The 22,192-nt window shown below is 45.3% G+C and overlaps 1 protein-coding gene across 1 annotated transcript in view; it reads left to right on the forward strand.

The window, feature by feature from the left end:
• Positions 1-248: 248 nt before the first annotated feature.
• LOC142951253 (putative uncharacterized protein MYH16) overlaps positions 249-22,192 on the forward strand; it is a 40,609-nt gene continuing 18,665 nt past the window's right edge. Inside the window, exons 1-6 of the mRNA XM_076092746.1 lie at positions 249-299; positions 1,002-1,229; positions 5,141-5,245; positions 7,469-7,555; positions 8,391-8,536; positions 10,196-10,286. Of these exons, the coding sequence (XP_075948861.1) occupies positions 249-299; positions 1,002-1,229; positions 5,141-5,245; positions 7,469-7,555; positions 8,391-8,536; positions 10,196-10,286 (708 nt within the window). The remainder of the gene's footprint in view (positions 300-1,001; positions 1,230-5,140; positions 5,246-7,468; positions 7,556-8,390; positions 8,537-10,195; positions 10,287-22,192) is intronic.

Raw genomic sequence — 22,192 nt, forward strand, 5'->3', positions numbered from 1 at the left:
CCTCAGCCTTTTACTTATTTGTACAAAAAAATGTCACTCTCCCTTTCCTTTCGCTGTTAGGTTTGTCTACCCATTAAAACTAGCACATATTTACAGGTTGGTTATAGTCATGTTAGGATAATTCAGTCAGGAACACTCATCATATATTTTAACCATTTATTGCAACAAATGGAAATACAGTTAAACTTGCCGATGATGGCTCCGCTCTTTGAATGCTCCCCGGATTAGCCAGCAGCTACCAAGCTAAGATGGGGAGCACCGAGCACCAACCCCCAAGGGTTTACAGGAATGTGCCAGAAGTACATTTTTTAAATACATTTCAACCATTTGCCATGAAAAGATGAACTCTTAACTAAAAAGGTGGAGGCTGGGGTGGAGGAGGCAAAGCTTTGCCAGCAGTGCGGTCTGTAACAGCGTGGATGTAGAATGAATTAGTGAGGAGGGAGTCATATTTAAATAAACCTCCTTGAAGTGAGAGTGGGCTGTGATTGGTGTGTGGCCGATTGGAAGCTATGATTCAATCGGCTGGCTGTCGGCTGGTTACAGCTGGGGGCGTATGACTTCCGTGTCCTGCATGAACTAACGCAATGTTTCATATGTTCATGTTAGTTTTTTGTGCTTTAAAAAGCTGACAAGCAAAATATTGATATTTTGTCAATGGGAATTACTACATCAAGAATTTGTAAATTGTCAAAAGAAAAGGGTTTAAGGATGGAATTATTTTTTCTAAGCTTGTGATAGAAATCTAACAAAAGCCCCAGTAAGCAGGTGCTCTATACTGGGCTCCAGATTCACACAAAGTTGTGCAAAATACAGCAGGACATCTGGATAAAGAATCACGAATGTGTCCACCACAAATTAATTTCTGACAACCCAAAATCTGAAATATATGGTACATGAAAATAAGAAAAATAATTAGGAAAAACAAACAAATGTATGAAGTACTGTTTGACATCAACACTGACATCAGCAGATGTAGATCTAACTCTCTTTGTGTCCAGGAGCAGGAGAGTGCCCAGGCATCCGAGCAGCGCTGCGTCCAGCTACAGAAGGCCCGGCGCGAGCTGGAGCGGCAGCTGTCAGGCCTGTCAGACCGTCTGGAGGAAGAGGAGGTCTGCTCAGCCCAGCTGGCCCTCCAGAGGGACAGACTGGAGGCGGAGTGCAGCAGCCTCAGGAGAGACCTGGATGATCTGGAGAGCACCCTGACTGTGGCCGCGTGCGATAAACAGGTAGAACATTGTGTGAACCTCGCCACAGGATAGGCTCCTGGCCGATGGTTGCTACTTAGAAAGTTATGTCAATGTAAATTTCAAAACACAAATAATTTGGAATTAAAACGAAATTACCTATTTAAGGTTTTGGAAAACATAGGGTTTGGGTTAAAATAAGTATGTAAGTTATGTAACAAAAGTACGGTGGTTTCACGCTACTACGGCCAGTAGAGGTTGACCTTGTCTTCTTATTTGTATCGGTGATCAACCAGGTAAATAGATGATAAGGACCTTCTGAACATACTAGTAGGTGTAGAAGGCCCCTCCCAACACATATCTATGAGGCTGAGAACTGCTGATAACACCCATTCAATCGGATGATAACATCTGAAGCTGCTGTTTATCTCAACTCTTATAAATCAAAGTAGGTCAAATGTGGAAAGTCAACAATCAGATGACAAAATTTGAATTTCTTTTGAGTCCTAAACTTTTGTTTCTTTAGTGCATTTGTACAGATACAAAGAAGCAGGTGGTCTTTTCTTTCACAAACCTGAAGCTTGCAGGCATTATTGCTTTAAGCAGGTCACTTACACATTATCCTCCAGCTGACCAGCCTTTTCTCATGTTGTCGCGATATTGGTGCACAATGAATTAGTTTATGTTTGAGCGATGTGTTTCCAATAAAGTTTTGCTTATTCCACTCCTGGTCGATCAGTATAAGGATAAGTCTGACATTTTGTAGGAGGATTCAATTACCTTAGGACGGAGCCAAGCAAGCTGCTTCCCCCGTTTCCAGTCTTCGTGTTAAGCTGCCATATTTAGCATAGAGACATTCAAGAATGGTATCAATCTTCTCATCTAACTAGGCAAGGAAGCTAATAAGCTAATGTTCAAAATTCTCAAAGTTTTCCTTCACATCAAATTGTTGCAAATTGGGAAAACATTAACTGAAACAATCAGGTTTCCCTCTAAGGGTTTGAAGTACTTTTACGTAGTTAAGTGGATCAGAAAACAACTAGTGCTTCCGCTTCACAAGGAAGTCAAAATGTGTGTGGTTGAGCCTTCCTCGAGTGAAGTGAATAACATCCACCAGTGATAAACCCCTCACTTTAAAAAAAACTGAGACAGTAGTTTAAAAGATGGACAACATCCTCTTGCTGCAGACTGAGGTAACATTTTGCACACTGGCAACTTTGGTAAATAATAGTTACGATGAAAATAAAGAACATTTCAAAAACTTAACAAACCCTTTCCCAAAGGTAACAGGTCACAATAGGCTTTAAAATGGAAGGCAGGCTTTTTTTTTTTTACAGCTGCAGCTTTTCAATTGCGCTCGGCATAGTGTGACTGACTCGCACAAGTTTGTGTCTCTGAAGACCAGAGACTTTGTGAGGGCTTTGTAACTGTCAGTCAATTTCTGTCTATGACCGAGTCACTGAACCCCAAGTTGCTACCCTTGCACTTCACAGCAGCCCACTGATCCTATGCTTAGGATGGGTTAAATGCAGAGGTCAAATTCAGTGTATGTGCCTTCATGCATAAATAAAGTTTAAGTCCATCAATTTGTTTTGAACCATAGACTAAAGATGGACATCTGCTCTACTGGCTGGCTGCAGAATATGTCATAAAACCCAACCCCTTCATGCTAGCGGATGGGACATGGGCCAAACAAAAAAATCTAAGTACATGTTGAATAAATATTGACCAAAGATTCTTTCTGTCATTTAGGTAGTTGTTATTACTCTGATGTATGTTTAGGTGTAACATTTTAATTGATTCTTTGATGCTATTAAAAAGGGGGTGTGATTTCATGATTGACGACTCTGACAGCTGCTCTGAGTAAAGTAAGTGATGTGGAGAAAACTTCCCCTTTCCATAACCGTGATTATCTGTTTCAAACATATAGATCAGTGTAATGATTTAATTTGTATAAAGAACTTTATATACAGTCTATGGTTCATACATCGTCACGTCATTGACGCTAGCTTAGCTAGCTTATCTTCCCTGATGGTAAAGTTAGCCACCGTGGGTTCATATCCACATGCAGACACAAACAGCTATGATACATTGTCTGTCTGATAATCTAAACAAAGAACACGTTTTCTTGCAGCTTTCTAAAGTGAGCAGCAATATAGTTTAAAATATTTTGTTGTGATCAAGGAGTTGATTGCAGACAGTGTTAGTTAGCTAGTGTGCTATCTGGCTGAAAAGATGTCTACTTCCGCAACAGGCACACCCAAGGCTAACGTTATTTTACAATCACGATCTTATGAATATGTATTGTTAGCCTGCTGTACCCCTGTACAGTGACGGCTTGGCACATATACATAAACCGTTGCCCTAAAGTAAAGCCCTATGAACTACAAAAGGTAGTAGAGCAGGGAACCCTACCTAAATTTCCCTTCGTGGGATTAATAAAGTAACTATCTATGTCTCTACTCAGTTTGACCTATATCTGTGTTATAAATTTCAAGTCACAGTTACATGCCTTTTTGTTTGATAATTCCAGCTTGAACTCTTGAAGGAGGACTTTTTCATGCTGTGAGCTGTCCCTTCTGTGTAGACACTAAAAGCACTTCTCCGTTACCCCACCTCACCAAACCCCTTTATCTGTTTAATTGAGGTGTCTTAAAGGATTAAGATGCTATCTTTGTTCAGGAATGCCACAAGAATGTACTGTACTCACAACACTGCAGATTGTGATAAAGAGAAGCAGGGTGGAGTTGATTTAACCTCTGATTCACACTGATTCATTTGATCTGGGTCATGGTCTTAAAGGTTCTACTTACGGGATTGAGAACATTAGTATAGCAGCAAACTATTTGAAATGTAAATATACAGCGGTGTAATATCTACCTGAGAGGAGAATGAAGTCGTTGTGGTCCGAGCCTCTCTGTGCTTTGTTTACATATGGCGCGGCGTGCTGGCCTTGTGCATTTTAGTACATGTGGGTCTCTTTGTTGTGCCCCATGGGCTAGTTGATGGCCACTCTGCACTGCGCTCATTCGTCAGTTACGGTCGATAATATCATCCCGACTAATCCCATATACGCAGAAGCATATAGCGCCTGGTTCCCCTGCAGAGAAACACTGTTAGCTGTGTACGCACGGATCGGATGCTGTTTACACTGTGCGTGCTATTAGCACTGCTAGCCGCTAGCCGCCATCTCAACTGTCAGCATGTTGAGAGCCGTGCGGAGGCAATAGACATGCTCTAAATTCCATATCAAGCACCTTTAAGGACTTGATCCTCTGGCTTCATGAAGGTTTTCTTGGCTAATTGGTCTCCTTCGTGGTGAAGTGTGAGAGGACTCCTTCATAGTGGATGCAACAAGACCAGACCTGTGTGATGAGTTGATGCAGGGCTTTGAAAAAAATGACGTGACAGTGTTTAATATTTGTGGTATGCTGTCATAATAGTCATTATGACAGAACATGATGTGTTTGACGCGAAGCATTGAAGTTTAGAGCAGAATTAATTTATCTGTCCGTTCTGAAATGTATTGTAAAACAAACTGACACCACAATATATCTCTCCTCCAGTCTGCTGGGTCACATTTGCAGTCCAGGAACAGAGCCAGGATTTCACATGCAAATAAAGCTTTCATGTCTATAAGAGAGAGGGAAAAATAATGACGTCTGTTTCGGTCATGTAAGGAGATAAAGCAAAGTCAGAGATTGCAGATGGAAACCGCTGTGGTCACAAGCCATCATGGCTGCTTGCCCAAGAGGAAAACATTCATAACCACAGAAAGAAGAGGTAGATTAGAACAGAATCTTGTAAATGAAGACAAATGTTATACTTAGCATGATACTTTTTGTGATTGGATTGATGATTCAGACTATCAATTGTCTAATAATATATGAAGTCACGGGAATTATATATGTCTTAAAGTGTAATTTTTGTTTATGACAGTTCTCTCTTTTTAGTCCACAGACAGTGAGGTAAGGAGGCTGTTTGAAAAGCATTTTCAAAAGGACGAGGTTGTGCAGAAGCTCCAGCAGGAGAAAGACCATCTGGTGGAGCTCAGCCAGGTGAGAGCACAGTGAATGTTGTAAAGGTTCTGGGTAGGATATTAGTGTTTTAGTGATACAGTTTTGAAGCAATTCAATTGCATCTGGAGGACTTCAGAGAGACAGATAAAAAATAAATGGTCAAAAATGAAGCAGTAGAAGCTGAGATAGTTTGACTTCTAGTCTTTCAGGTAGGTCAAGATACAGAAACACTGGATTCTACATTTCCTATAATGGAAGAAAAACCCTGATGAAATCACGAGGGTTATTAATACATTTCTAAGATGACAGGAATGACATTAGAGGTGTCCAGTGGAGTTTTCTTCAGTGTTTCTCACCACACACTGTACATTGAAGTCTAACAAATCTGTTATTGCAAAAACGCATTTTGTCCTCATAAAACATCTGCTAAGCAGACTTAAAAAAATATTTTAATCATGCACATACTACACATGTGCAAGCACAATACAAAATACCTGGACCCACCTGTAAAAACCATAGAATGTATATAAGAAGTGGACGTAGTCATCGTGACGTCACCCATTGGTTTGTGGACTGACGTTTTAAAGCCTCGAGTTCTGCGTTTTGGCCTCCGCCATCTTGGATTTTTTGCAACCAGTGAACATATATATTGCCATATTTGGACGGTGGAGGAGTGACAGAGACTCCGTGCACGTCTCTGGTCAATCAACGTGTAGCCCCACCCTAAAGCATCCCCTGCTTTATGGTCTGTTTGACTCTAAATGGACCATAATGTACTAAATGAACATCATGCTGTATTGAAGAAGACTTGAAACTAGAGATTGAGACCATAAACTCATGTTTACAATGTTTACTGAGGTAATAAATCAAGAGAGAAGTAGAGTCATTTTCTCATAGACTTCTATACAACCAGAGGAGTCGCCCCATGATGGGCAGTAGAGTAAATGCCAGTTTAACACACTTCTGCATTGGCCTCACTCTTCAGAACCAAAGGTTGCGACCTCGTAAAAACATTGCTTAACACGCTAGTAGTCAGAAACTCCACATAGTACAATATCTTTAATTATGTCATTCCAAATATTTTCTTTTTTTGCACAATTTCGAACATGAAAATTGAGATATCACAGCATGCACAATGTTTTCAGTCAAAAGGTTTCATAAATGATAGCTGGCTACATTAGATGTCCCGAGTCACGACGTTCCATAAACTTTGACCTGAATAGTTTCAGTCTATGTTCATTCAGTCTAAATCCAGTTTAAGGGACCGTGATGACCGGCCAAATCTAACAATCAATGGCACACGAATGCCTAAAAATTATACATGTAGAGATTTCAATCAAGTTTGAGGTTTTTTCTTTTTGCTACATCACCCCCATGACGAGTAAAATGTCAACAGAACAAACTATTTGCTAATGATAACTCTAATATATGGTTGCAAGTTCTGCAAACAGCTATTTAGAAATTCCTGTGTTTAGATTTGTTTTTAATGTCTAAAATAAAATTCTACTTCTTCTATTACAATATAGCATGAAGTCAGCTATAATGAAGATTTATGTTACGCTCAGTGAAAACTATGTAAATCACACCAGTACTTAGACAGCAGGTCCTGCTGTCTGGCTTTATTTGTGATTGTTTATTAGTGTAATCAATAGCAACGTCCCATTTATCAGAGTATGGAGAGATACCTCACGACTGAAAATGAAAACATCAGTTTAGAATAGAACCATATGGCCTGTGGACCTGCCAAAAGTGGCACTCATAATAAATGTGCTCCCCATCACACACACAGCACTCGCCACTTTGAAAAGTAAAGCAGATGCTTGGAAATCTAAAGAAGTCTTAACCCTCAACGCCCTCATCATACTCTATGGCAGAAATGATGTATCCATCCAACAATAGCAGTCTGCATTATTATGTAATCTGTGGGAGAAATTTAGCATCCTTATCTTCCTGTTTGTTGAATATGTTCTAGATTATGGATTTAGTCTGGACTACAAAGGGAAGCTTGTAAAAAGATGAATTGACTTAGAATTCGATCTAGTAAATTCAGGCACAGAGTCACTGGTGTTCCAATGCTTTTGTTCCCTGTTGATGGGAAGAAGGAGAGGAAATGTCTGATCCATTAGATCAAACTGAGGATCACTTCTGACATTTTCGTTCCGAGCACCAATGTGGCAGACAGGTGAGGCAACGCTATGGTGCATCAGTGATTAAGGGACACATGTGCAGCCCAGGCTCAAGCATCTTGTTTCACCCCAAAAGCAGGCTATTGAGGACCTGCAGAGTGAAGAGGAGAAGGTGAACCTGCTGACCAAAGACAAAACCAAGCTACTGATGCAAGCTGAAGATGTAAGTTCACATTTACTACATTGCTATGCACAATATTTATTTTTCCTATTTTTTCTCCACTAATTAATATGTTTATGTTAACAATGGATCAAGTTCCTACAGTATGTGCAACGTGAAAGGGAAGGGCCCCTAGTGACCCACTATGAGGGGCCAAGCTAGCAGGCATGAGGACTCATAGGTGTTTTACAAAAGCAGGGTTTTATTTTCAGAAAACTATTTACAAAATATGAAACAAAGTTTTGGTCCCATTACAGAGGTCAACTAAACAGACCTTCACACAGGCTATGCTGATGTAACATACAGACTAAACCAGGAGGCATGCTTTTCTTAGGTTTTGACACCGCAGAAATTAAAATTAAAATGACTAACTCATCTAAAGACAAACAGTCTTTACATCAGTTTATTTAAGAAAACGTCAGCATAAGACCAGTATTAATCTGATCTAACCTTTGCATCCAACAGGAGAACACATGCTGCTCACATTAAATACTGTAGTAATATTAAGGTCATGATCCAACTATTTGACAATAATATTAAGGAATGGAAACTTAAAGTTATTGGACTTAATCGTAACCCAGTCAGCCAAGCAAGTCAACCTTGGCAAATCTGTGGAAAGATATGCATAAAGTTCAGTTCAGTATATTAAACAGTTAAAATACTCCTCAAGTGTAATAAATGTTCAGTAAAAAAGATATTGATTACTGGCACAAAATGTCAGGGGATAATATACACTATACTACAGTTGAACCCTACTTCCAACTAAACCTTTAGCAGCTGTGTTGCATTATGATTGTATTTTGCGTCTTGTACTTCATGTTACGTTGTCCATGTTTAGTTGGAGTACCAGCTGGAGCAGGAGCGCCGTCAGCGTGGTGATTTAGAGAAGAGCAGGAGGAAGCTGGAGGGTGACACCAGATCTACACAGGAGAGTCTGGGAGAGATGGAGAAGAACAGGAGTGGACTGGAAGACCTCATCAAAAGGTCAAAGACATGCACACTCACATCATAGATTTTACACTATGTGAAAAAATCAAATGTCGTTATTGGGTTGCATAACAAAATGGGGCGGCAAAAGAAAAGAACATGACATCCAGCTGAACTACTATTAGGGCCGACACAACAAAATCTATCTCTGAAGCTGAAATTAAATTGTGGTATTGGCCGATGTGAACTCTATTGTCAGGTCCAGACTGAAATGATGTGAAATGATTTATCATGAGATTTACTCTCGTACTAGAGCACATGCATGTGCAGGTCTAACCCACATCCCCCTGAAATCTGAGCTGCTGGGATCATATGTGTCAACCTCCGGAGAGAGACAAAGTGATAGACTTCAAAACGTTCTTGACATTGTGATATGATGCGCCTGTCTTGGGGGAGAAGGGCTGGAGTGTGAGGCTGTAATATGTAATATATCTGCTCCACAGTCCTGTTATCTCCACTTTGAATGTACGAACCCCCCGGCATTCAATAACATCCTAACATGTTGCAATCCGCCCTCAGTAATATGAGAGCGAATGTAATCATTCACCGTACTTTACCTTGCAGCAACAATCAACCGAAGACAAGAACCAACAGACACACACACACACACACACACACACACACACACACACTCACACTTACATACTGAGCACACTGATCCCTGAACAATTCCATCTCCAATATGAAATTTAAACTTGTTTTCCTTGGCATTAATATTTGCATTTCTCAGTGAGCATTAATAACGTGAGTGACTCACCTTGTTGCTAAGGCGCTGTGTTTTCCAAACAGTCAATAGAGAATATGAAGTCTGTCACTCAGTATGACTCAGCTCCAAACTCAAGGAAGCTTTTTTCACATTATGTTTTGATTAAAAAGCATGTTACAGATGCATATACAGTGTGATGCAATGAATACATAAATAATTGTGGAATGAAACAACTTACTGTTACTAATGACACTTTAAACAGAATAAAGTGCACACATAAAAGCATCCTGCATTACTTGCTTTATCACATAAATGTGATTTTGCTTTTTGGTATTTTGCACAGCATCACTGACAGTGTGTCACTACCTGTGAGAGAAGTGAGAACATATCATTGTATCTCTTTAGTCACGTCACAGCCATTACAGAACATTTAAAGAAATGGAAATATCTCTTACTTTTGGGGGAGATTTGGGGAAAGTTTCATTTCAGGCATTCTTTAAGAAATCAGAGTTCTATCTCCAACTCTTGTATATTCCTCTTTCTAACCATTGTTCTCTATGGTGAGCCACCTGGAGACAACAAGAGCTGTGATATGTCAGCTTGGGTTGCTTATGTTTTCGCCTACAAGTTTATGATGTGGGAGATTGTTGAGAGAGAAGATAACATCTGGCATATCGAGGAGAGGTTCTCCTTTTCAGTATCACACATTCAGCAAAGCCATTAAACTGCAAACCTTCAGCTTCCTGTGCTCGCAGCTCTCTATCACAGTCAAGCATCTACCGTCTTCCGTTAGGGTTAGGATTAATCCATTTTAACTCTGTATTCATTCAAACTGAGTTGGTTTTTGATTTGGATTAAATATTGGGCTTGATGAAATTGTCTTTGAAGTGTATTTGTTTGACTCCATTGGTTAAAGGAATGTAGAGTTGAATATCTGTTTCTTTCTGAAGGAAGGACCTGGAGATCAGCAGTACCAGCTCCAAGCTGGAAGCAGAAGAGGCCCTCAACATTGGACTGCAAAGAAAGAGCAAGGAGCAGAAGGTCAGAACCCTTTCGCCTGTGTACATGTACAGTATGGTACAGTAAACATAGTATCTAGTTTGTGTGTATTACTCCGGCTGAGCTCGCCGCCAAAGTACTTTGGGCGTGGCCAAAAGAAACGAGGACGCCAGCCAGGCACAGAAGGTAAAATGGAGGAGACATTAATCTTGTCTGACTTCCCTGAAACTGTACAACACAAGTTTGCTCTGATATCGAGACGTTGGGAGATAAGCCCTATCTTTAAAGCACGTCTCCAACTAAGTGAGTGCCACGTGTGCTAGCAGGGCTAAAGCTAGCTCATGCTTCTTAACGCCGGACAGATGCATCCATATTTTGTTGTTGCTGGCAACAACAAAATAACGTAGTCTGGCTACAAAGCTCTGCCTACTTTGCTCTGTCCTCTGTGACTTCCCAGAACATGTTGTCAGATGTCCACAAAACCAAATATCTAGTGCAACGCAAATTTCGTTGTGTCTGAAAGGGCCTTTAGTCTGTCTTCCTATATCTCCTGTCTCTGCAACCCAAAGTCTATTGAGTCCTACTAAGATAATAACATTTTCAAAAAGATGCAGAATATGCATAGTTCATGTTTTTAAAGGGCTCCGTAATTTCATAAAACTGTTGGGCAACAGATGATACAAATACAGGAGGAGTGCATTTGTTGGGGCTCTATGGAACAGAGGAAGAAGATATATCAGGCTTTGGATACACACACAATACATGTAAAGACTCATTGTTGTTATTTTACTCAACTCTTTATTGAATGCACAAAGTCCTTCCCTTTTTGTTTGATGGTCATCTATTAGCACTGGTATGTGCCTTCCATCTGCAGCCTCTAATTTAAGAGATGTGAAAATTTTCAATGAGCTGTGCAGTTACATACGTCACATCCAATACCGGTACCTTGATGAAATCTTTCTCAACCTGCAGCTGGCTTTCAAGATTAATCAGTGCAGTCCATCAGGAGCACAGGAGCACTGATAGTAATGTCTGGAGGATATATTGGAAAAACACAAAAGTAACACACATAGTGACATTGCAAGAGATTTTTAGGTGTTTTTCCCCCCTTAAAACACTTAAACAGAAAGGAATAACGAATCGGTATCGATAACATTTGATTGGAAGGACAATCAAGCTTTGTTTCCTAAAAAGACATGCAGGGATGTCAGCTGTAGCTTATGGTAGAGAGAGATGCATTCCTGCCTTTCAACAGCTCTGCTGGGCTTCACAGCCCCATGCCTGTCTGGAGATGGTTCAAACATACCTGCTACACCCAAGCTGATAACTCCTGCTTCCTTCTGATGGAGTTACTAGGAGCAGTTGGGGTTAGCCGCAGTCAGCAGCCATTCTTTTTGCTTTTACAGTTGTTAAAACTCTGAACATCTTCAGGACTGTGGTTGTTTCTTTTTTTTTTTACTTGGAAGTTTCTACCTCAAAGGATGAGTTGTTGTTGGTGTCAGCATTATACGACTGAAACAAAATCATAGAACACGTGACATGTTTAGTATGTTTTAGTGTTAATTCCAATTTTGAGTTTAGTGCTGGAGAGGGCTGCTGTCTGTTAATTGGGATACTTTTGCAGTTCCATGAAGTCTGTGAGCTTACAAGAGACAAAGAGAATAGTCTAATTGTTGATAAATTTATTTAGCTGAATTTCAGGAGCAGGACCACGCCTCAGCCACTCGCCCACTTCCGGCCACACTCCTACAAATACCTACCCTCAGCTAATAAGCCTCAGCTGGCTCGTGCTTTCTGCACTCGCAACCGGAACGCCACGCAGAGAAAACAAAAAACCTTACCTCGCCTAAAACATGGACCTGCCGTCCATCAGGAGATCCGACGACGACGACCAGTTCGCCTCCCCAGAGGCCACCCATACAGCCCAGGGAAGCACTCGACCTGCCGCCCACGAGACGCCGCCAACCGCCATCGAGAGGGTCCAGGCAGCCAAACCCGCCGATCTCCACCTCGCCGACCAGCTGCATCCACCCGCCAGAATCCAACAATACGAAGATTCAGACCCACGGCCGTCGTCCTATAACTCACATCTCGGTGGCAGAGGGAGACCCGCCACCTCCAGACGTAGACAACGGAAATGTAAATCCAGCTCTCTCCTTCTTTGCTCGCTCCAGACCCTCCAAACGAGCCTCCGACGACTCCGGCACGCCGCGCTCAAAGACGCCGCCACCCCTCCGCGCTCCAGCCAGGTCCCCCATTGAAGACGCACCAGCTGAGACCTTCAACTGGACCATATTCCGCCTGCTAAGAGCGTGGAAGCAACAAAGCAAACCGTGCCAACTCCTCACAACTTTCCTAAAGTCACGCCAGGCTAAAAAACACAAACGTACCTACATCCAAAACACACCGGCGTAACGCCAACGACCGTGACGCCACCACGCACCCTGAAGCTCCGCCCTCCAACCCACAAAGTTCCGGGTTGCCAGGTTGCAGCGCATCACCTCTCATCCCCCTCCTGGCACCGGGATGCCAGTGCCCCCCACCGCCTACTTTCAGAAAACACAGCAAGTTGCCGTAACCGGGACACCTGGATGCCAGTGCCCCCACCCCGTCCACTTCCAGCGATGGACCCACACAATTGGCCAACACAACGATGCCGCTCCTTCTGCCGTCTTTGGGGGGTTTCCACAACAGAAGACGTTTTGCCGTAGACCAGCCTCGGATCTCGCAAGCAGATGCCAAGTCATTTCCCCTCATGCTACGAAATCTGACCAATAGTAGCTGCAGCCATTATGTGGGGCCACGGATGGCCCAGCAAGTCCATCTCTTAAACTCCTGACAACCTAGCAGTCGCTTACCCAATCATCAAATGACGCCACGACACCCATCCGTCAAGGGCGCGTTCTCGATGCAGCTCACGTCTGGGCCACCGCAACGCCATGGCTTTCTCGGTTCTCATTCCAGAAGTTCAGAAGATCCGCCCTCCTGCAGACACCCATCCAACATCGGTTCTGCCATATCCAATACCGTCTTTAAACCCATAAAACCTTACTTGATTTCGCCGACCATCGACCAGCAGAACTCCACTGTCGATAACCCGTCTACCAACTTTACACTCGCCAGCTCAAACGACCAGCGCACGGGCAGGCAACCTGCTCCTCAGAGGGACTTATTTTGGGGATCTGCAAGGCCCGGGAGCCGCAGTGGATCCTCAGCTAAGCCTCCCCCAAACCACCACGGGCTAAATCTCCATCAACCATTCCTCAACACTCCAAATAATCTACGAAGGTTTGCCCTCAGCTGAGGCGGGATCCTAAGCTAGTGAATTGTTGATAAATTTATTTAGCTGAATTTCAGGAGCAGGACCACGCCTCAGCCACTCGCCCACTTCCGGCCACACTCCTACAAATACCTACCCTCAGCTAATAAGCCTCAGCTGGCTCGTGCTTTCTGCATCCCACCCTCCCTCCCTCTTGTTAAACCATTCCACCCAAGGTTATCTCACCCCATAGTCATCATCCTCCTATCCCTCATGGAGACCGGGGGATCTGCAAGGCCCGGGAGCCACAGTGGATCCTCAGCTAAGCCTCCCCCAAACTGCCACGGGCTAAATCTCCATCAACCATTCCTCAACACTCCAAATAATCTACGAAGGTTTGCCCTCAGCTGAGGTGGGGTCCTAAGCTAGTGAAATTGAAGCAGCAGAAAATATAGTGACTTTTAGACCCAACTATGAGTCAAGTTCCTAAAACACTGCAATGTACAGAGAAATAAACCCTTTACTTACCTTTCACTTGATCCTTCTGTTTGTTATTGTATTTCTCGCTCGGAGAAGTCTCGTCCTTAAATCGACATCGTTGAAATCAGCTTAATATTCAGCCATGATATTGAAAATGTTTTTAGACAACTGACAGCTTCTCTCTCCAACTCTCACTCATGTTGTCTCCTCTCAACAAGTCACATGACACAATAACAAACAGGAAGCGAAGGTAAGGACAACTATTTCATTTCTCTCTAGGGTTCTTTTTATAATATTGTCACTTATAATAAAAATCTGAGCCTGTCAGTGGAGGAACAAAGCCCTTTTAGTGGACGCACATTGACGGTGAGCAGTTGATCTGAGTGATTACAATACAGCCCGTTTAGCGGCTGACGTCTGCAGCGTTCTCCCTCAATACTGGAACCTATTTCAGAAATGATTGTCCCCATTAGTCACTCAGACACAAACACATGGTGTTGTTAGGTTCAAGGAACCTCTAGACTGTGGGGAAACCGCATGTAATCCAGCCTCTTACACAAAGAGAGCCGGTTTCAATTATAAACAAAGCATTTAATACCGCTCATGCTAAAACAATTGCATAGTGGAGTACATCATTTACAGTTACACCGAATATGACCTGCTCACCCCAAAAACGTTACCACCCACCCAGTGGTACAGGAGCAAGAGACCGGAATTTCTTTCTCTCCCGCCTTACATAGTTCAAAAAACATCCCATAATGTCCGTAGTTCCTATTGGCTAAATCCAGTTGGCTCCTCCTCCTCAGCCAGCTAGGACCCCCCTGGCTCGGGTGATGCTCCTTCTGCGTCCGCTGCAATTGCCTGTCTAGAAATCTCTGTCTATCCCTCTGCTACTCTTTACAGTTTAATACATTCAATGACTGTCTTTTATGGCTTAACACTTCTATGATAAACATACTATATAAAGATAAAGGTTTTGCAACTTTTGGCAAAAACTTCACAAGTTTCACAAGCATAGAGCTAAAGGTGCTACAAATTCTACTAAGATACACTTCTAACTACAAATCACTTGTAACTACAAATCCTAAAACACTTCTACAATTATGAATCTTCTAATTATGTATTCCAAGACACTTCTAATTATGATTTCTTAATTATGAATTATTAAACACTATTATAATTTCTTAAAGCACAGTTCTAAACCCAAATTTCCTACAGTGTCCAGGTTAAAAATGACCAAAGCCACCCTTTCATTTTTCCCTCCCTGACATCACAGTTGGGAAAGCTCCTCCACAGCCCACAGCAACAGTTGACATCGTACAACTGTTTGCACTGGCTGTTCTCATGAGGAGTGAACTCATGTGGACTTTTCCCCACCACCCATTGCAGTAGTGGCCACAGATTATAAACAAGTCATTTTTAGTGTGGTGCAGTGGAAAATCACAGCAATGACCGCCTGCCATTTAAAGCGCCATCTTCACAATTAGACTTTTGAACACATAATTGTAGCACATAATCGCTGTATAATTTAGATTAGGAGAGCATTACTTGTTTGGATTGTATTCAGTTCAGTATTTACTCAAGTGTTTAGTCTGTACAGAGCCCTGAAGAGACTGTGAAGTTTATACTGAGGTTTTTCCTGTGTCGCCCAGATAGAATCTAACTAGTCTGAGAGCTTTTATGTGTCACTGGAGCATGTTGCAGATACTGTGTTGTGTCTGTCCCTCCAATGGAGCGAATGAGATGAGAGGCTGCTGAGAGTGAGAGTGAGTGGGGCATAGACAGTGGTTTCAAAGTTCAGGTGGTGCTTCTTCCCTCTGCTGTTGCCTCAGGGATCCTGATGTTTCCTCCAGAGGTTTGGAAGAGGAAAAATAAGGAGCGCCTTTGTCTCTGATTCTGTAGCTTTGGCATTCTCCCTATCTCACAATGAGACCATTATACGTGTCTCTCTGTGTGCCTGCATGTTCTGGACTTTTCTGCAGGTGGACAGGCAGCCCAGCTGACTCTTCTGTCAACCACTCACTTTTGGTTGTGACGTAAAGGTCACATGAATACGTCCACAAACTCAAGTGGAATCAAAGAGATAGCTTTGTCCATCTGTAATGATGAAGCCGCCTCTCCCTCCCCAGTGTTCTGTAATTTAAAGCAGTTGGCTTGAAGGGAGTGTATTGGGCCTGCAGTCCTGATATCTTAGTGGTTTTATTACATGGCTGTAAAACAGTCAGCCCCAGTGCTGTAAAGGGTCATCACTATCTGACAGGATAAAGCTCAGTCTTGCCCTGCGGTCTGTTTGCTTTATACCAGATGTTGAACCGGAGGTGTTAGAAGACTTCTGCTCTCTCCCCAGTTGGAGGCAGTGCTGGGCAGTATGACCAAAAATGTGTATCACGGTATTTTGTAAGATTCTGTCGGTTTCACGGTATTTTTTTTTTTTTGCGTTAATGCATTAATTAATTAACGCCGAAAACTAACACAAGAACCGGCCGGCCAGCGAGTGGTGAACAGCTGTTGTGTAAAATGTGTAGGAATGAGTGAACTTATACTTGGACTGAATTCCATTAGTTAAAGGTACCGTGTGTATCATTTAGGAGGATCTGTTCGCAGAAATCCTATGTGATATTAATAAGTAGGTTGTCATTAGTGTATAATCACCTGAAAATAAGAATCGGGTCTTCGTTACCTTAGAATGTGTTGTTTATATCTACATATGGAGCGGCTCCTCTTCACGGAGCTGGTCACTATGTTTCTACGGAAGCCCTGAATGGACAAACCAAACACTGGCTCTAGAGAGAGCCTATTGCATTTTTCATGTTTCCACGTTGGCCACCGTAGTTCTCCTTGGCACACGGGAGAAGTTTCAGATGGTTGCAATCTGCAACCTCATTGCTAGATGCCACCAAGTCCTACACAATAGAATAATGTTCCGACGACCTGCTCTACCTCTGAGCCACAGCCACTGGAAGCAGGGGTACTGTTATTATATTTGTTTTAGGGGTAGCTGCCTGCTGAAATTCCACTAGAGAGAGCCAGGCTGGCTGTTTCCCCCTGCTTCCAGTCTTTATGCTAAGCTAAGCTAATTGTCTCTGACTGCAGCGCCATACAATGCACAGAAATGAGAGTGATATAAATCTTCTCATCTAACAGCGTGTCTACTCTCCGCCTCACAAAACAGACATGCTTCTATTTCAATCAGCTCAAATCGTTTGTGAGATACGCCTCTAAACACGAAACGAAGTCTTTTCTTCTGTTTTTCTCCTCCGAGGCCGCAGAGTCAGAATCCCCATTTGGGTGGGTGGGTAGAGGGGTTCAGGTGGTAGGGTTTCTTGGGCCCGGAGGGAGGTCTCTCATAGTCCGCACCGGGGACCTGCTGGGTGTTCCTGGCAGTCGTCTGGGTCCTAGACGGTTGCTCTGGGTGCTGCCTATGAAACCCGGCGATGAGTCGGGGGTCGCAGATGTTCCGAGCCGGAACCCATTGCCTCTCCTCCGGACCGTATCCCTCCCAGTCGACCAGGTACTGAAGGCCTCGCCCCCAGCGGCAGGAGCGCAGCAGGTGAACAGAGTAGACCGGACCTCCTTCAATGAGGCGAGGAGGCGGAGGAGCAGCCGGCACCAATGGACTCTCCAGGACCGGTTTGACCTTGGATACATGGAATGTGGGGTAGATGCGCATGGATTTGGGGAGCTTGAGCCTTACTGCCGCCGGGTTGATGATCCTCTCAATTTTGAACGGCCCGATGAACCTTGGGCCCAGCTTCTTAGACTCCACCCGCAAAGGTAGGTCCCGGGTTGACAACCACACCCTCTGACCCACCTGGTAGATAGGGGTGGAGTGCGGTGTCGATTAGCTGCTGTAGCGTAGCGGTCCGCAGACCGGAGCAGGGTTGCTCGGGCCCTAGCCCAGGTCTGGCAGCAGCGGCGGATGAATGTCTGGACAGATGGGCAGGAAACTTCCCTTTCCAATGCAGGGAACAGAGGTGGCTGGAACCCATAAGCACACTGAAAGGGTGACAAGCCTGTGGCGGAGCTGGTCAGGGTGTTATGGGCGTACTCCACCCACATCAACTGGCGGGACCAGGAGGCAGGATTCCGGGAGACCATGCAGCGAAGGGCTGTTTCCATCTCCTGATTCTTCCTCTCCATATGACCGTTGGACTGAGGGTGAAACCCCGAAGACAGACTGACAGTGGCCCCCAGCACAGTGCAGAATTCCCTCCAAAAGATGGAGGTGAACTGAGAACCTCGGTCGGAGACGTCAACTGGAATTCCATGCAGGCGGAAGATATGCAGACAGATGAGTTCAGCCGTCTCCTCAGCAGATGGGAGTTTGGGGAGAGGAATGAAATGGGCCAGGTTGCTGAATCTGTTGACCACTGTCAGAATGACGGTGTGGCCCTCAGATGATGGTAGTCCGGTGACAAAGTCCAGGGAGATGTGAGACCACGGACGATGAGGCACTGGGAGAGGCTGCAGGAGGCCAGCCAGAGCCTGGTGGGAAGGTTTATGTTGGTTGCACACAGGGCAGGCGTTGACGAATTCCCTGGTGTCCTCATTGAGCGAGACCCACCAGAAGCGCTGCCGCAGGACATCCTGGGTCCTCTGGATGCCCGGGTGACAGGTAAGTGGAGAGGAGTGTGCCCACTGTAGGACGTCGGACCGAAGGGCCTGAGGGACAAACAGGTGGTTAGGAGGGCACGCGCTGGGACCGGCTTGACCCCTAGTCGCGGCCCTCACTGATTCCTCCTCCCCCTGGAACTGACGGGAAAGGGCATCAGGCTTGACATTGCGGGAACCGAGGCGATAGGAGAGCGTAAAGTGGAACCGGGTGAAGAATAACGACCACCTGGCCTGTCGGGAATTGAGTCTCTTGGCTGTGTGGATGTACTCAAGGTTCTTATGGTCGGTCCAAACCAGGAATGGGAGCTTGGTCCCCTCCAACCAATGCCACCACTCCTCCAGGGCCAGCTTCACTGCTAGTAGTTCTCGGTTACCAATGTCATAGTTTCTCTCGGCGGGGGATCCGGGACTCGGAGGATGGGTGCAGAAGTGAACCTGGACTTCAGGTTCTGGAAGGTCTCTTCAGCTGCAGAAGTCCAACAGAAAGGGGTCTTGGAGGAGGTCAGGGCGGTGAGTGGGGAAGCGACTGCGCTGTAATTCCTGATGAACCTCGATAGAAATTGGCAAACCCCAGGAAACTTTGAAGTTGCTTGCAGGAGCTTGGGACAGGCCAGGTAGTGACAGCGGCAACCTTAGCGGGGTCCATCTGGATGCTGCCCTGGGAGACGATATAACCCAGGAATGAGACCGTGGGAACATGAAACTCGCACTTCTCCGCCTTCACAAACAGGGAGTTCTCCAGTAGGCGTTGAAGCACGGACTGGACGTGGTGCACATGTTCCTCTTGGTTCTTGGAGAAGATCAGGATGTCGTCGAGGTAGACTAATACGTGCCGGTCCAACATGTCTCGGAGCACGTTGTTAACCAGGGCCTGGAAGATGGCAGGGGCGTTGGTTAAGCCGAAGGGCATCACAAGGTACTCGTAACGTCCTTTAGGTGTATTGAATGCCGTCTTCCACTCATCCCCTTCTCTGATCCGGACCAGGTGATAGGCGTTGCGGAGATCAAGCTTGGAGAAGATGGTGGCTCCTTGAAGTAGCTCGAAGGCCGTTGCGATGAGTGGCAAGGGGTACCGGTTCTTAATCGTGATTTCATTTAAGCCCCGGTAGTTGATGCAGGGTCTGAGAGTCTTGTCCTTCTTCTCCACAAAGAAAAATCCAGCCCCTGCAGGAGAGGACGAGGGGCGTATGATACCGGAAGCCAGGGAGTCGTTAATATAATTGTCCATCGCTTCTCTTTCAGGAGCAGACAGGGAATACAGGCGCCCCTTAGGTGGGAACGTACCAGGATGGAGGTCGATGGCACAATCATACGGACGGTGGGGAGGCAGAGACATGGCCTTGGACTTGTTGAACACCTCCCTAAAGTCCAAGTATTCCGCAGGAACCCCCGTAAGTTCAGGGGTGGAATTGGTGAGCATGGCACCTCGTGGAACGGCAGCTTGCTTCAGGCAGACTAGATGACAGGACTGGCTCCAACCCCGAAAAGCCCCCGTAGTCCAGTCGATGTGCGGATTATGTTGACGCAGCCAGGGGTATCCCAGAATGAGGGGGATGCGAGGGGTTTGCAAGATGTGGAAGCTGATGGTCTCGTGATGGTTGCCGGACAGCAGCATGTGTACCGGAACGGTTTGATGCGTCACTGTGCCCAGAAGATGACCGTCCAGGGCGCTGGCTGGAACAGCCTGGGGAACAGGTGTCCGGTCGATCCCCAACTGTGTACAGAGGTCCTCGTCCATAATAGATGCGTCTGCTCCAGAATCCAGGAAGGTGGAAATAGTATGGGAGCCCCCGTTTAACAGTAGTTGGGTGTGGAAAAGTGGTCGTTGACAGGCAGAGAAACTGCTCGGCTCACCAGTACTTCCTTCTTTACTGGCGAGCCCGGGCTTTTAACGGGCAATTGTGAGCAAACATGACCCGCCTGGCTTGACTGTTCCCGGCGCCTTGTCAGCCGCCTGACCTGGATGCAGCGATCCACTCTGGAGGTTGCCTCGATAAGTCCGTCCAGGGATGTGGGTAGCTCGAACGCGATGAGTTCATCTTTGACGTAATCCGCTAACCCGAGTAGATACGCGTCACACTGGGCATCCATGTTCCAAGAGCTTAATCGTGCCCGAGTCCGGAAATCAATGGCGTAGTCCGTGACAGATCGGTGGCCCTGCTGGAGCCCCATTAGCCCTCCGGTGACGTCCGGTCCTCTGGACACCAGTCCGAAAACCTTGCGTAGTTAGGCAGAGAAGGACTGGAAGGAAGCACAGGCAGGAGTCCGACGATCCCATACCGCTGTTCCCCACAGGCGAGCTCTCCCCGTCAGGTGGTTGATGGTAAACGCCACCCTGGCGTCCTCTGACGCGAAGGTGCGGGGCTGCAACGCAAACAGGATGGAACAGTTCGTCAGGAATGCGTTGCAACCCTCAGGATCCCCAGCTTAACATTCGGGCTCCCCCACCCGGGGCTCTGAGACCGCCGTAGATACTGCTGGATCCATTCCCGAGTGAACCGGAGCAAGTGGCGGCGATGCCGTTGCGTTGGTCGGAGCTGCGACTGCCGTGAGTTGTCGTACCTGGTCAATTAACGTGATGAGAATCTGGTTCTGATTCGCCAGGTCGTGGTGAACCTCGGTGGTGTTGGTGACCACCATGGTCTCGGTTCGCTGCATCGTCTCCTTGATCGCGGTCCATGCCGTTGTGCCGTCTGCTGGATCCATGATGTGGCCAGATCGTACTGTAACGGCTGTAGTTAGGACCCAGGAGCAGTACGACAACACCAGGACTGGTATGATTTAAGTTCTTTATTTTCAACACACTGAATATTCTCCGGAAGAATCAGCGACAGGATTCTCGTGGTCAGAGGCAAGGCGAGGTAGTCCAGAACAGGCAGCGTCGGCAACAGGGAATCAGTCCATGGGTGAATGCGGGAAAGTTTAGCATGAATGCAGAGAACGATCTGGCAGTGAGTGTGTGTGAGGCAGGGGTTTAAATAGTGAAGAGGCAGAGTGAGCAGGTGAGAGTGATGAGCTGATGAGGTGAGTGTGACTGGCAGGTGCACTGAATGAACTGATTAGGTGAGTGAAAGGTGGAAAAAGCTAGATAGAAGTGACAGAGCTGTGACAGTTACAGTGATTCTGTGTTGGGCTGCATTCAATACTTGAACCTGAACGCATCCTGTAAACAGTGCAGCTCTAAGAAAAAAGCAAATATACAGAGTTCCCAAAACAGTGAGCCGTCCACACAGTACTGGACCTAACCATCAGAATCACAGCACTTATAGATACACCCCCTGGCTTTTTTCTGGCGCTCAATACTGTCCCTGAATGACCAAATTTCCTCTGGGCTCTCTGTTGCTGTTTTCACACTCATCTGTGTGCAATGTGCTACAGTGACCTGGGAGGACACTGGGATCTGTAACAAATCAGGGAGTGTATTATAATGATGAATTTCCTGCAGTTGATTTTTGAAAACTTTTGAAGACAATGTAGAACTTGACTTCCTGCAATATAGTCCAGCATGCTGCCAGGGCATGTATTCAAACATCCTTATTTATCTCTGTTGTACAACCATCAGGCATCATTTGTAATACCACTGATTCGACCTGCA

Source organism: Anarhichas minor, unplaced genomic scaffold (genome assembly GCF_050575085.1).
Source record: "Anarhichas minor isolate MPS153535 unplaced genomic scaffold, ASM5057508v1 ptg000017l, whole genome shotgun sequence".
Lineage (NCBI taxonomy): Eukaryota > Metazoa > Chordata > Actinopteri > Perciformes > Anarhichadidae > Anarhichas > Anarhichas minor.